At 48.9% G+C, this 14,857-nt stretch overlaps 3 protein-coding genes; 1 reads left to right on the top strand and 2 right to left on the bottom strand.

Annotated features, from left to right (window-relative positions):
• Positions 1–325: 325 nt before the first annotated feature.
• On the top strand, positions 326–4,410 carry GSTUM_00009928001 (uncharacterized protein). XM_002840982.2 has 8 exons: positions 326–930; positions 989–1,583; positions 1,635–1,772; positions 1,839–2,227; positions 2,277–3,304; positions 3,367–3,499; positions 3,559–3,764; positions 3,822–4,410. Exons 1-8 carry the CDS (start codon positions 436–438, stop codon positions 4,063–4,065), a joined length of 3,228 nt encoding a protein of 1,075 aa, XP_002841028.1. The 5' UTR covers positions 326–435; the 3' UTR covers positions 4,066–4,410.
• Positions 4,411–8,051: 3,641 nt separating this feature from the next.
• GSTUM_00009927001 (uncharacterized protein) lies at positions 8,052–9,055 on the bottom strand. XM_002840981.2 has 4 exons: positions 8,698–9,055; positions 8,545–8,620; positions 8,401–8,433; positions 8,052–8,332 (listed from the first exon to the last, which is right to left on the bottom strand). Exons 1-4 carry the CDS (start codon positions 8,968–8,970, stop codon positions 8,286–8,288), a joined length of 429 nt encoding a protein of 142 aa, XP_002841027.1. The 5' UTR covers positions 8,971–9,055; the 3' UTR covers positions 8,052–8,285.
• A 407-nt stretch (positions 9,056–9,462) lies between these two features.
• Positions 9,463–12,498, bottom strand: GSTUM_00009926001 (uncharacterized protein). XM_002840980.2 has 6 exons: positions 12,082–12,498; positions 11,882–11,898; positions 11,704–11,814; positions 11,416–11,629; positions 11,246–11,334; positions 9,463–11,194 (listed from the first exon to the last, which is right to left on the bottom strand). The coding sequence occupies exons 1-6, from the start codon at positions 12,194–12,196 to the stop codon at positions 9,842–9,844; spliced, it is 1,899 nt and encodes a 632-aa protein (XP_002841026.1). The 5' UTR covers positions 12,197–12,498; the 3' UTR covers positions 9,463–9,841.
• Positions 12,499–14,857: the final 2,359 nt, after the last annotated feature.

Here is a 14,857-nt window from a genome sequence, read left to right as displayed (position 1 = left end):
ATGCAGATAAAAGCTAGTTAGAGTAATCCAACTATCCTTCTACTATTTACCATTAGTTAATTTTCCATGAGCTCTTGCTGCCTGCACGATAGGGTTTCTTAGATGCTGAGAATGTGCCTCTGCGAAAAATCCATGGAATTTCTTTCCCAATCAGCTGCCAGTGCCCAGTCAATAAATTTTCATTGCTCGAGTAAACTTCGTATCACAATTGGTAAATATCAGTATTGGAGGCACTAGGTCTTGGCATTTTGAACAGTCAATATTGCCCACTATCTAAGTCCCAACCTCACCGCAACCGCAACTGCAACGCACTCCACCCCCACTACCAACGCAGAGTTCATAACCGCCCTTTTACCACCTCCGCTTTCACAACATAATACAAACCACCTAACTACAACAATAACCACGCTATAAATTATTGCACCAAACAAGAAGATGGCGAAAGGAAAGAAGGGAAAGAAGGCCCACGATGATTCGTGGGAAGACGACATAGATACCCAGGCCCCTGTCGACCCTATAGCAGCCGCCGCTGCCACGGATAGCAAACCCGGAACGGCTCAGCATGATGACATTGGAGGCGGTGGCTTAATGGCCGCGATCAAGAAGAACCGGGACAACAAGAAAAAGAAAGGCAAAGCTGTCAAGCCCCTTAACGACGAGGTTACAGAAGACGGCGATGATGCTGCTACACCTCCGGTCGACGCCAAGGCTCCTACTGAGGTTATAGAAATTGGAGAGGATGACTTTGGCCCTGTGAAGAAGGGTGGAAAGAAGGGGAAGAACGCTCCCGCAGCGGCCGCACCTGTGGAAAAGACCGAGGAACTAGGAGAGGATGAGGTCCGGGGTGCAGATGGGGAGGTCAGGGTTAAGACAAAGAAGGAAAAGGAAAAGGAGAAGAAGGAGAGGGAAAAGCAGCGAAAGAAAGAACAGGTTTAGTTTTACTCTTTTATTTATTTAATACTTTTTGCGGTGGTTAATTATACCGTAGGCCGCGAGAAAGAAGCAGACTGAACCGACCAAGGCTGAGGAAAAGAAGGAAGAAGTAGCCGCAAAACCGATGGCCCCGTCGGCTGCTGTGCCGGACCCTGCTGGTGGGAAAAAAAAGAAAATTCCTGCTGCTTTGGCAGCATTACAGAAACAGCAGGAGCTAAGGCGAAAACAGGAAGAAGAGGCTGCTAGGATCGCGGAGGAGGAGAGGAAGCGAGAGGAAGAGGAGGAGCGAATTCGCCAAGAGGAGGAGCGAGCGAAAGCTGAGGCTAAGGAGAAGAAGAAGGAGAAGGAGAAGGAGCGAATCGAAAGATTGAAGAAAGAGGGCAAATACATGACCAAGGCTGAAAAGGAGAGACAACGAATGGCGCAATTGAGGCTTCAGCAAATGGTGGAGTCGGGCATGAAAGTGGAAGGTCTTGAGGGTGGTCCTGCGGTAGAAAAGAAGAAACCGAAGTATGAAAAGAAGCCTAGAAAGGGGGACGGCGGTAAGTCAAAGGCTGAGGGTGATGAAGAAAAAAAGAAGGAAGAAGAGCGGCTAGTTAGCGAGAGGAAGGCAAAGGAAGAAGCAGAACGGAGGAAGGAGGCTGAAGAAGGTAAATTCCTTGATCGTGCCTCCTAACATTGCAGTGTTGACACCTAGATAGCTGCTGCTGCTGCTGCTAAGAAAGAAGAGGAGGATGTGCCTGACAGCTGGGAAGAGGCATTTGACCAGGATGGCAACATCAAGGAATCTTGGGACATGAGCTCTGAGGAGGAAGAGGTTGAGACTTCCAAGAAACCAGGTAGGTTCTGCTGTGAAATCGCCACTCTGGCACGTGAACTTACTTACGTTTCCCACAACGGAGCAGCCAAAGAGCCCAAAGCCGCTCCTCCAAAGGATGGAAAGGGACCTTCAAAGAAGTCGCCTGACGCCGATGAGGAAGAGGATAGCGATAGTAGTGATGAAGTGCTCGTCGATGCATCAGTCGCAAAGCGTCTTGCGGAGCAGAGGAAACAGGAGCAACACGCACGTCGACAAAAACAGATTGACGAAGCAAAGGCGGCTGCTTCAGTCGAAAATCTACGCTCTCCTATCTGCTGTATTCTCGGTCATGTTGACACTGGTAAAACCAAGCTTCTGGATAAGATTCGGCAAACCAATGTCCAAGAAGGTGAAGCCGGTGGTATTACTCAACAGATTGGTGCTACTTACTTCCCAATGGACGCTATTAAGCAGAAGACCGCTGTGGTGAACAAGGTACGCCCGTGCTTCTTGGAAGTGGGTAAAATGGTACTAACATCTTTAGGATGGTAAAATGGAATTCAAAGTGCCTGGTCTTTTGGTCATTGATACACCAGGGCACGAATCTTTCACTAATCTTCGGTCAAGAGGCTCTTCGTTGTGCAACATTGCAATTCTGGTTGTTGATATCATGCACGGGCTGGAGCCTCAGACTATCGAGTCCCTCAACCTCCTCCGAGACCGAAAAACGCCCTTCATTGTGGCGTTGAACAAGATCGATCGTTTGTACGACTGGAAAGCCATCCCTAATAACGGGTTTCAGGACTCCCTGGCAAAACAGAAGAAATCCGTTCAGAACGAGTTTAAGGATCGTCTCGAGAAGACCATCGTTGCTTTCCAGGAAAATGGTCTCAATGCAGCACTTTTTTACGAGAACAAGAACGTGGGCAAATATGTCTCCTTTGTGCCAACTTCTGCTCACACGGGAGAGGGCATTCCGGATATGTTGAAGCTTCTTGTTACTCTAACACAGCAACGTATGGCCGGGAAGTTGATGTACCTTTCTGAACTTGAGTCCACCGTTTTAGAGGTCAAGGTTATCGAAGGATTAGGAACGACAATCGACGTTATCCTTTCCAACGGTGTACTGCGGGAGGGTGACCGGATAGTAATGTGTGGACTTAACGGACCTATATCAACAAATATTCGAGCCCTGCTCACCCCACAGCCATTAAAGGAGCTGCGCATCAAGTCACAATATGTCCACCACAAAGAAGTCAAGGCAGCTTTGGGTGTGAAGATTGCAGCCAACGACCTAGAACATGCTATTGCCGGTTCTCGGCTACTTGTTGTCGGCCCTGACGACGACGAAGAAGATCTAGAAATGGAAGTTATGAGCGATCTTGAACAACTCTTCAGCAAGGTTTCGAAATCGGGCGCAGGTGTCGCTGTACAGGCCTCCACCCTAGGATCGCTAGAAGCCTTGCTTGCGTTCTTGAAGTCCAGCTCAATCCCCGTCTCTACTATATCCATTGGCCCCGTTTACAAACGTGACGTTATGCGGGCTGGGACAATGTTGGAGAAGCATAAAGAGTAAGATTTCCCTCTCCATCCGCTACTATTTCTGCTTAGGTGGCGCAACTAACATTTATCAGGTATGCGGTAATGCTTTGCTTCGACGTTAAGGTCGACAAAGAAGCGCAAGCATATGCAGACGAAGTTGGAGTAAAGCTTTTCACAGCGGAGATTATTTATCACTTGTTCGACGCCTTCACAGCATACAAAAAGGTTCAACCCACTCCACTTTCATTAAAATTAAATGATTCTAAATTAACATTGTTGAAAAGGAAATGTCTGAGCAAAGGAAGCGCGAATCTGCCGCGAACGCCGTCTTCCCATGCATCCTTAACCCTGTTGCCGTCTTCAACAAGAAAGACCCCATCGTCGTTGGCGTCGATGTCGTTGAGGGTAGTCTTCGTATCGGAACGCCCATCGCGGCAGTAAAGAAGAATCCTATAACCGGTGAAATGGAAACAATTTCTCTAGGCAGAGTGTACGACCCATCCCCTTTCTTCCTTTTCACGTCATACTAAGGATGGTAAAAATACAGTACAAGCATCGAACTAAATCACAAAGCCATCCCCATCTGCAAAAGAGGCCAACCATCTGTAGCCGTCAAGATTGAGGGACCCAACCAACCCCTGTACGGAAGACAATTGGAAGAGAAGGACACTCTCTACTCACTGATTTCCAGAGTCACCATTGATACGCTCAAAACTCACTTTAGAGAAGAAGTCCCGAAGGACGATTGGCAACTTATCATCAACCTTAAAAGGATTTTCAATGTTGTATAGGTACACATTTGTGGGTTACTTTCCTAGATTTTCGACCCTTTCTTCATATATTTATTTCTTTAGCGTTTCTATTGAACTGAGGAGCTGGAAGAGGAGAGCGGCGGCGGTGGTTTTTCATTCCCCAGTGTGCGGTAGTAACAAAAGTTGTGGCAATTGCGTCCTTTTTTCTATCCTCTACTCTTCTATCTTTTCTCTATTTCACTCTTTTTCACTCCTCTGTTCACGTTTAGTATGATATACTTGATTTTTTCCCCTTTGCTTTTCACACTCCCCTTTGCTGAAGGATGTAAATACTTGCCCAGTAGTTAGGGTTTGTTGAAAATTGGAAGTTGGTATCGCATCATATTAGGATGTTCGTATCATATTATTATCTAGATATTGTGGGCGAATGTGATTCAGGGGCTATGGTCCCCGAGTGGGGGAAAGTGAGCCCTAGGTTAACCACCGCAGCTTGAAGTCATCTCTTTGGCATCCACAGTATCTCACTGCGATGCATGTTACTCCGGCTTATCGTATGATATGTACCGTGGGAATGAGCAGGGGGTTTCCGTCCCTCCCGTTCCAATCAGAACCCGTCAAGACCAGATCATCTATTATCACTCGCTTAACAGTTAACCCGGTCAACGGCAAAGTGGAACTTTTATGGGCGGGCTTGGAGGTCGCGGTCGATGCGCTGTTATATAGCCAGCCTGGGGGTAAATTCTATGAGTAGTCGGACGGACGATCTATTCGCCTCATGGACGCGTCTCCGAGAATAGTTCAGATTTGGACACGCTTATCCATCGTTGGCTCCTCCGGGGGGTGGTGGAGTGAGCGATAGACTCGTTACCCGTGAGGCACGATGACATGGTGCCCCGGCGGGTAGCGGTGTGGGGATTTGGGAGGCGGTCGAGCTGCCGGATTGGAGGAAGGGTATCGACGTTATGAACTAGTTGACGTGGCACAATGGGGAGAGGATCCCTTTACCAGCCCCCGCGCTGATTGTCCAGTAAATGGCCGACACGAGCGACACATCGCGCGCGGGAAAAGGGCCCCCTCTTACGGGTGTTACTTACGGATGGAATACTCGACGTGAACCTTGGATATCGGGACCTTCTACCTCGTTAGCCGTTACGACCCCCGAAGGTTGGGAAGCTGAGGTTCGGCTTCTTCTGGGTGACCCCCAGTTCGTTGTTGGCACGGGCCATGGCACGACGGTATTACACAGTATGAAGCTGGGAGGAGAGGTCGTGGTGTGATCGGGTTTCTACTGAAGGAGGGGATATTTGGCGTCAATGAGATGGATGCCGATGGTTGCGCTCCACTGCCACTGACAGCGGAGCTGGGGTGGCTCCCGCTGTTAGAGCTCTCCTGGGACATGCAAGGGTTGATGTCAACCTGACCAACAATAACGGCGACACTCCAGTGCAGAGCACTGAATTAGAGGTTGAATTATGATACGATAGGAAATCCCCCCCGCCTAAATAAGCCTCACCAAGAGGGCCCGCGCATAGCACGAGAACCCCAACACGTGCCCTAGAAGCACTCACCCTCCGTTAAAAGAAGAGACCCAAACAAGCTCAAACCCGTAACTCTTCTTCCCACTCTCAAAGTTCCAATACAGTCTTATCGCGAGTGATTATCCATGATCTACATTACGTTTTTGTTTACATGGCTGACGCCCAGAGAATCACGATATAAGCACGGCCTGGACATAAAGGCACCACGCCCCCGCTGGCATCACCATCACTAGTTAGGTGCAGGTATAGGCACGGTATCCCTGTAGCGGACCCCGCGCTCCCCGATTGGTTTACTAGGGGGGATTTTTTATTTTTTTTCGTCACCCGCTGCCCCTTGCAGGCACCATAGGTACGGATACTCTATCACAGATGAGGATAGCAAGTACATACGATACTACACAGGAAGTTCGCCGAGGTAAGTATTCGAGAGCTCCGGACGGTCTATATCGATTGACGGTAGCTTTTTTCAGTCAGATGCATGAAGGATTTTTTTTTTTTTTATCTTCTTCTAGCTTGCGACTCCGGTCCAGCTCCAGGCCTCGCCAGGACTACGAATACCGTGCGTGCGCCACTAGGTGTATGATGTGATAAAGCGGTTTAGGGCCTGTTCGGCAAGTACCATTTAGAAATATCATGATTCCCTTTTTCCGAAAATATCATAGCTAATTTCCTATCATAACGCTTAGAAAAAATGTCTAGCTTCTAGGCTAAAATATAGAAGGCCTCCCACGATATCATCCTAGCCTAAGGAGAGGGTATCAGGAACACTAGTAGTTATGGGGTAGGGAAATTAGACACGTTGCAACTTTTCCTACGGTTCCTGGTATTCCTACCGTATTACCTTCTCCTTCGGCCAGGATGGATCGAGGGGCATCATCTACTAAGCTATCATCTCCACTCTAACCCAAAAGCCAAACCTATTAGTCCATGGAGAAATCATCTGTTTTCAAAAATACCATGATTTTCCAAAAATGGTAACAAGCCGAACATGATCCCTAATTAGATGTATAACCGTGACGAGACGCAGATCCAGAACAGGGATACAATAGCGGTACTCGCCCGTGCAAGGAGCGTAATGATACCCCGATACCAGATCCAACAGCAAAGCTTCGTCAAAACTCTCCAAAGCGATGTATAAAACCCTCCATTCTCCCCCACCCGCGATCGACCGCCCCACACGAGACAAGCTCTTTCCACCCCCCCCCCGAAAAAACCGCAAAAATGCTGGTCCCACAATACGTCCTCCTCCTCCTCTTCCCATACCTAACCCTCACACAACCAATCCCCCCGGTAGAAAAATCCCTTGCAAATACCAACGGCACACAAGCACAAACCCCCACCCCTCACCACCCACACGATGCACCAACCCTCCTGCCAAGGGGAAACGCCCCCAGCAAGCCGTTCAAGAGCCTGGAGAAGAAGATAAAGAAGCTGCTGAAGTGGGAGGGCAAGGACAAGAAGGACAGGAAGAGCAAGAGCAAGAAGAAGGATAGGAAGAAGGATAGGAAGAAGAAGGATAAGAAGGGCAAGGGCAAGGGCAAGGAGAGCGACACACCAACTATCTTCGCACCAGGCCCGGACGGCGGGTGGTGGGAGCTGAAGCTGGACGGGCCGAAACCGGGGACGACGATGGCCCTGCCGACCATCCTCGGGGCGGAGTACCACAAGAACTCGATGAGTCCGTTGTCCCCCGTCGATTCTTGGTCTCCCCCCAGCCCTCCAATTGTCCCTCCCGACCAGCCGAAGAAGCGGCATGCCAAGAAGGACTGAGTAACTAGCGAAAAAAGTGGGATTTATGTAGGAGAGGAGTTTGGATTTATTGTGGCTGTATTGTACTTATTGTACTATAATGAGAAAAGAAGAAAGAAAGGGTGAAAAAAAGGGGGGGGAAGAAAGAAGAGAAAAAACGATTCAGCCATCATTCACTGGTATCGAGTGAGTGTTTGTGATTCGCTGTTGAGACCAGATGAGGGTGTTGTTTTGGGAAATGATGCATACCGGTATGATACAACAGTTTGCCAGCGAGATTACATGATTACCATTTAGGGTATTGTGAAAGACCTCTTCTGTAAAGTTGATTGTTGAGGGGGGGCGTTGTTCTTTCAGGATAGAGTATCATACAAACCACCCGTACTCGTACCGTATGATACGAGTTGGGGCCCTCATATTTTGAGCCTGAGTCCTCCGGCCGTTACGATAATTGACTACGTGGTCATCCACGAGTCCCACAGTATGGAATGTATTATATCAAGATGACGAGGAAAAGAAAAAAAGAAAAAAAGAAGGGGACAAAAAGGTGAGATCGTGCTGGAGACGATTATTATTATATCATAACAATCCTCATGAAGCTAATCTATGTTGATAAATCACCGTGAAATCACCATTCAATTCCATTCACCTGGTATCATACGATGAAATGCACCATGATACCTTGTATTATATTATATGATAATAATATTATGATGATATATACATACACACCAGCAGTCAAGCAAGCACATTATCATACTCCCTCCCCATATTAATACAACTTCCCATGCATAAATCCATTCGCCCATCCACCCATCCAATCCTATTGGCTATAAAAGGGAAAGAAAAAAGGGGAAACAAAAAGAAAAGAAAAGAAAAGAAAAGCCGCTTTATGTTTTCAGCAAGTACGATATCAATACGTCAAAGCGATCATCTAACCGTAAGAAAAGAAAAGAAAAGAAAGGCATTTAATCAATCATCATCATCCTCAACATCCATTTCCTCCCCTTCGTCTTCGTCTACCGTAAGCAAAATTAGCAGAAAATCCCACCCAACATTCCAAAAGCAGGAAAAAAGCCAAACTCACCACTCTCCTCATCCCTCTGCCTCTTAACCCCAGCTGCTGCTGCTGCTGCTGCGGGAGGAGGAGGAGGAGGAGGAATACTAGGCGCACCCGGCAACTCCGCAAACGGCACCTTCTCCCCCTCCCCCACACCCCCCCCGCTTCCACCCCCAGCTGCAGCCATACTATACGTCCCATCCAATTTCGAAACAGCATGCGATTTACCTTTCCCGTAGAATATCCTCTACAAATGAAATAATGATAAAACCCCCTCCTAATTAGTAACTAACATGAAAACGGAAGGGGGGGAGGAAACAATACCATTTCCTTCCCAAAGAACTCGAAGCCCTGCAGCGCGCGCATCGCCTGCGTCGCTGCCGCCACGTCTCTGAAGGCGATGTGTGCCTGTCCGCGGCCCTTCATGGTCTTAAGCGCGTTCACGTCTAGGACCACGCCGTAGGTGGAGAAGAGGGTGTACAGCTCAGTGCGCAGGTCCTGTTTGCGGACTTTGTCGTTGAGGTTTTGAACGTAGAGGGTTTGGTTCGGGGGGAGTGGGGGGGCGGTGGTGGATTGGTGGGGGTGTTTTGATGCCATTACCGGTTGGTGGTTGGTCTAGATGGTGGTGGTGGTGGTGGAATTGAGTTATTGGTTTGATTCGCGGGTTCGTGCGGTAGATGGAGGATGGTGGTTGTTGGTTTTGCGTTGTGTAACTTTGTATTTGAAGAACCGGTTTTCTAGTCTTAGCTTTAGGATTACCCGGCTGTGAGGACACACAGGGTCACTCGTTTCAGCCATCGAAATGAGGATTTCACCCCGAAATTTTCACGGGTCATCATATTCGCACTTCAACGTTGCTAAGATGGTAATATATTTCCAACTGCTGGGCACCATACATCACAGTAGATTAACCCCACCATCTCGCTCCCGACTCCATATACGATAGTCAGCCAGGCCCCATCCGCCACTACCAACCCATACCATCGACCTGCATGTCTCCTTCCATCCCCCAAATATGCATCAATGCCAAATCCCCGAACACCTACCAACTAAGCCACAGTCCACACAGCTAGATGCCATTGCTTCACCCACTCACTACACTATACCACATACTATACTATATTGTAATATACCCCCCCTCCCCATGGCTTATTATCCCCTTATCACCCTCCGGAAATCCATTTCAAATTTCCATGCCCATTGATCGAATTGACACCAAAGGAGAAAGAAAACGAGAAGCAAAGCTTCCACCATTACAAAAAAGCTAAGGTATCTCCAAAACAATTTCTCCTGCCGAGCCCTAATGAAAATGAAAATGAAAATGAAAAAATGGAGAGAATGAAAAGTGAAAATGAGCGTAACATAAACAAAGAAAAGAATGAAAAAAGCGGTATATATATAGCACATCCAACTAAGAAAACTCCAAGCAACCCCGCACGAGACAGAAAATATTTTTCCCTTATCAAAACTACTGCCTGAACGACAAACTTGCAAAAGCGTCGGGGCTGTGTCGCCCACTCTGCCATGCTCCAAAATCCACACTTTCCTGACTCATGTGACCTCGACCGCCGCCAGCACCCACTGGAGGGGCAGATGGGAGGAACGGGTTGTTACTACCCGCTCCGTGGGTCACTGGTGCTGGGGCTGCCCCCCCGTTGGCGAACGTGGTAGCCAGGCTCTGGGGAGCGTTAGAAACAGGCACCTGGCTTTCCTGCTGCTGTTGTTGGGCGGGATTATTATTAGGCGGAGGAGCCAGATGAGGATAGTTGTATAGCGCCAAAATTGAAGATTTATCAATGCCAACACGCTGAGGGATTGGTGGTTGTTGTGCTTGGAGGTTAGATTGGTACGGGTTCATTTGAAGTTGTTGGGGGTACGAAAGCGTGGCGGGAGCAGGTGACCACTGCTGCTGTGAGCCGTAGAGGGCCTGTTGCTGTTGTAATTGGACTTGGATCTGGGTTCGTGTCTGAGCCTGGGCTTGTTGCTGAGTTTGTTGCTGGATCTGTTGTTGAGCTTGCTGCTGCTGCTGTAACTGCTGTTGTCGTAATTGCGCTTGCTGCTGTTGTTGAGCCTGCTGCTGCTGCAGATATGGATTCTGCTGCGGGACCGGTGGTTGTGTCGGGGGGTTGTACGGCTTCTGAATCGGTGGGGCCGAGCCACTTAAAAAGGGATTATAACCGCCGATTCCCCCATTTATATTTACAGAGCCGGCGGTCGCCGGTGTGGAGGTGGTCACAGCACTGGTAGTAAAGCTAGCGTAGGGATTTGTCTGCGGAGTTTGCATCTGTTGCGGCTGCTGGGCGAACCCCTGGTAACCCTGTCCTTGCCCATATGCTGTATTTCCGTTAACTTGCTGCTGGCTCTGCTGCTGAGTGTCGAACCACTGATGCCCGCTTCCATAACTCGTAGCCGGGGCAGGTGCCCGCGTCTGATACGAATTTTGATACCCCATAGAAACCTGTTGCTGTTGCTGTTGCGGCACTATCTGGGGGGGTACGTTCTGCGGCTTAATCCCACCAACCTCCGTAGCACCAGGTGGTAGGGGCGGTAACTCCCGGTCCAGAGCATCGAACGGATTCACGCTCCCACCTGACTTCTGAATGCTAATCCCAGCCGGTGGGTTATCCGATGGCGAGCTGTTGTTCCCAAGTCGTAACAAAATCTCCGAAGCCTCGATGATTTTCCCGTTCACGCTTTTGAGAACCTCCATGATCTTCCGTTCATCCTTGAAACCCATATCCTTTAGACTCTGCAGCTGCTCTTGGTACGGCGGGGCCACAACCATTCCGTGCGGGAAAACCACTGGGCCGGCAGGGGGCGCCTGTCGAGCGTCAGTGTATGGCATTGACCCCAACCCGAGAACTTGGGAGACCTTCGAAGAGGACGACGACGGAGAAGAGGTACGGACTGGTGGGTTTCTCGATGCCACGTATCCAGCAGACACAGATCTAGTCGGGGGAGCTGTTATCCGGGACGAGGAGGCCGAAGCATTAGATGAAGGAAAGGAAGCATTAGACGAAACAGGCGAAGGTAAAGACAGACCACCCGTGCTCGATGAAGCACCAGAGGATATAGATGAGGTAGATGAGTTCTTCGGCTGCGCAGTTTCCCGCATGAACAATTTGTACTCGTATTTGTTTCGTATATACCGTTCCATAAGACTATCCGAGTCCTCGCCGTTGAGGGGGACGGGGTGCTTGCTGGCGTCGGGATTATGAATGGTGTTACTTATGACGTTCCCTCTAGATCGCATATTCTATAACCATCAGACCCAAACCAAACCGCGACCCAAGCAGAAGACGAGGGGACAAGGGGTAAGCGAAGCAATACATCAATCTGATCGTTCGTCCACATATCCATCGATACGGACTTAATCTTTGAAATATGAGTCCCTAGCTTCCGGTGCAACGAAGCGCATCGTATGCACAAGAATATCCCCAACTGCGCATTACACCGTAAGCCAAACACAGCGAACGAAAACAAAAGGTGGGAGGGGAGAGTAAATTACACTCCAAGAAGCCCATGCTATTATAGAAAGAAAAAAAAGCCGTCAGTATATATATATATATAAAAGTAAAACGAAGTGAAGGAAATCTGCGCGTAGCTTGTTTTCTTCTTCTGTTTTTCTCCCCTTCTCCAACCTCCTGACGAAACCAAGAAAAGAAAAGCAAAAAGGTAACGGGCATCGAGAGCAGCAAGACAACGAACCTGGATTCCTAGTTCCACAATCCGCACAGCGGTCATTCCCTGGAACACTTTTTATGAGGTCCTGAAGTATGCGCTCGTTCCGAGCCTGTTGACGCTTATTCTTAATCGAAGACATCCTCTCCCCCGCCTCAAATGTGTTCCTCCTCCTATTCTTACAGCTTCGTAAGGAGGTAAGGGGGGTTAGCGCAGGGAAGTTCGCGCGTGGGTGCGTGTGCGGTATGCAGGTAGCTGTAGCCCGTAAATAGTACTTGTATGGGAAGGCCCGCTGTCGTGAGGGTTGTGCACTCGAGTGCCAGTACTTTTTTCCCCTTCTTTCTCTTCTCCTTGGCTCGCGGACCTAGAAAGGGGCGGTAGTGGTGGAGGCACGGCGGGAGGGAAGAAGCGAGAGACACAGGAAGAGAGGAGGTGGAAACTCTGGGGCCTTTCTGGAGGAAAAGAGGTGAAGAGGAGGAGGAAGCAAGGGCAAGAAGGAAAGGATGTGTGTAGGTGGAGAGGGGGGGATCCCAGGTTCGCGCGAGAGCCGTTCCAGAAGGACAGGGAAAAATAGAACGAAGCTAAGTGCGTCTAGATCAGACCGTTTCTTCACTCCTCTCCTCTACTATGCTAGGAAAGTTATCTACATAAATAAATAAGATTGAAGCTATCTACAAAAAAAACCCCGCAGCAACGGGCATGAAAAATATCGGACAACACTGGAGACCATCAGAACACACCATCCCCAACCCTCGACGAAATTTTTTTTTTTTCAAACCAAAGGTCGAAAACGAAGTTAGCAGACAGCGTAACGTGCCTTCCAACGGAGAGTATTAATTATATATATATATAAAACTCTCGATTTTGTTTCCTCTCGAACGCCAATATGACCAAAAAAATTTCTCTGTCAGGGGAGTGAAGTGAACAGAGGGTATGAAAAAACGTTCTTGATCTTGATGAGAGGAGAGGAGAGGAGAAAGAGAAGGAAAAAAAGAAAAGAAAAGGATTTCTGGGATCGGATTGGACCGAGTGGGTGAGGGTTGATAGTCTACTGTATGCCCTGAACCCTTTTTTTGTGTTTCCCACTTCGGTGGTCGAACCTACTTTCCCTCCCCCCTTCAATCTTAAATTTCGCACCACCGACCGACCCTTCTTCAACATCGACACCCCTCCTTAGGCACGATACCGTACTGTACATAACCAATACAATACAATACAATACAATAACCATCAACCCCCCTTCCAAACAAAACAAAACAAAACGAAAACGAAAACAAAACATAACCACAACCAATTGCCTACCTCCCACACCCTCCTCAGTTGAATTCCATCAGGAGTTATCCTGAGCGAGATCGTCTTCAATGGGTGGGAGTCGTACACTTGGTATATAGATGGAAGATTGAAAACGCCGAACTCCACCCTGAGCCTCACGCTTATGATTGAAGGATTCGGGACTATTGTTTGGCGGACATTTCTTTTTCTTTTTTTCTTTTCTCCCCCTTTTCCTTGTATTTTACAGCGCCCACGAGGGGTGGGGATGGGTGAACAATGTCCTTTCCCCGCATTGAGGTGAAGATGTCAGCCTGCATGCGTGTATCAGTTTCTGTACCTGTTAGACTGCATGCACTTTGCGGTCTCACTGGGGGAATCGTACTGTAATACGGTACTCCAATAAGTGTGTGTAAAAGAAAAAAGTGCACAAAATGGAAGGAGTAAATATTCAATTTATGAGGTTTGTTTCCAAGTTACAAATTGAAAGCTAAAACTATCCTACAATACCCAACTCGTGCTATCCCATTCCACCACATCAAGGATTGCTGCTATCCTCTAGTATAAGACACTAATCCGGCTACTACGACCACCTCCCAACGGGCACCTGCAAAAGCGAGTTCTCCTCACTCGGTCCATTTCCATTCGTCGGGCCAGTGCCCTTCCTGGACCCACCGCTGGATCGTGTAGGCTTATTTTGCGCCGCCTCGTGCTTCCTAAAAAACCCACATTCGTAAGTATATCGCTTTTGGGGGAAGGCAGGATGGAAGCAGCAAACCTCAACTCCTCCGGGACCCTGGAAATCTGACTCTTCATAAGCATCTGCTTAAGATCGTACATAACGTCCGCATCGTCATTGCTTAGGAAAGTAATAGCAACACCGCTCTTCCCGGCTCGCCCAGTTCTACCAATTCTGTGGGTATACTGTTCGATGCTAGTCGCCATATTGAAGTTGATAACCAGCGAAACGTCTGGAACGTCGATACCTCTACCAGCCAGATCCGTCGCAACGAGGATATCCGCTTGTCCAGCGCGCAACTGCTGCAACGCCTGCTCTCGCTGGTCCTGGGATTTAGATCCGTGCAGGGTGACGGCGTGCCAGCCGAGGTGCTTGAGGTCTTTCGCGACGGCGTCGCAGTTTCGCTTGATGTTGACGAAGACGATGACCGGGGGCGCGAATTCTCGGGAGTTGAGGATTTCTGCGAGACGCTTCTTGCGGCGGTCCTCAGAGCCGATGAATTCGACTCGTTGCTCGACCGTGTCGACGGCTTCGCCGGCGTTTCCGATTGTGACGATTGCTGGGCGGCGGAGATACTTGCGTGCTATGCGTTCGATGGCCGGAGGCATGGTTGCGGTGTACATCATTGTCTGGCGGAAACGGTCTTTGCCCCCTAGGTGCTTTGACATTAGAACGGGGTTTTCAGCGTCTTCAGTGTCAGGTTTGACATTGTGGACTGGGAGAGCGTCGAGAATCTTATCCACCACCCGGAGAACGAGCTCACTAGTCCCTATTTGGGATCAACTTAAAAGGAGT

This window comes from Tuber melanosporum (genome assembly GCF_000151645.1).
Source record: "Tuber melanosporum whole genome shotgun sequence assembly, scaffold_63, strain Mel28".
NCBI classification, from domain to species: Eukaryota; Fungi; Ascomycota; class Pezizomycetes; order Pezizales; family Tuberaceae; genus Tuber; species Tuber melanosporum.
This window is presented reverse-complemented; position numbering and strand designations above follow the sequence as displayed.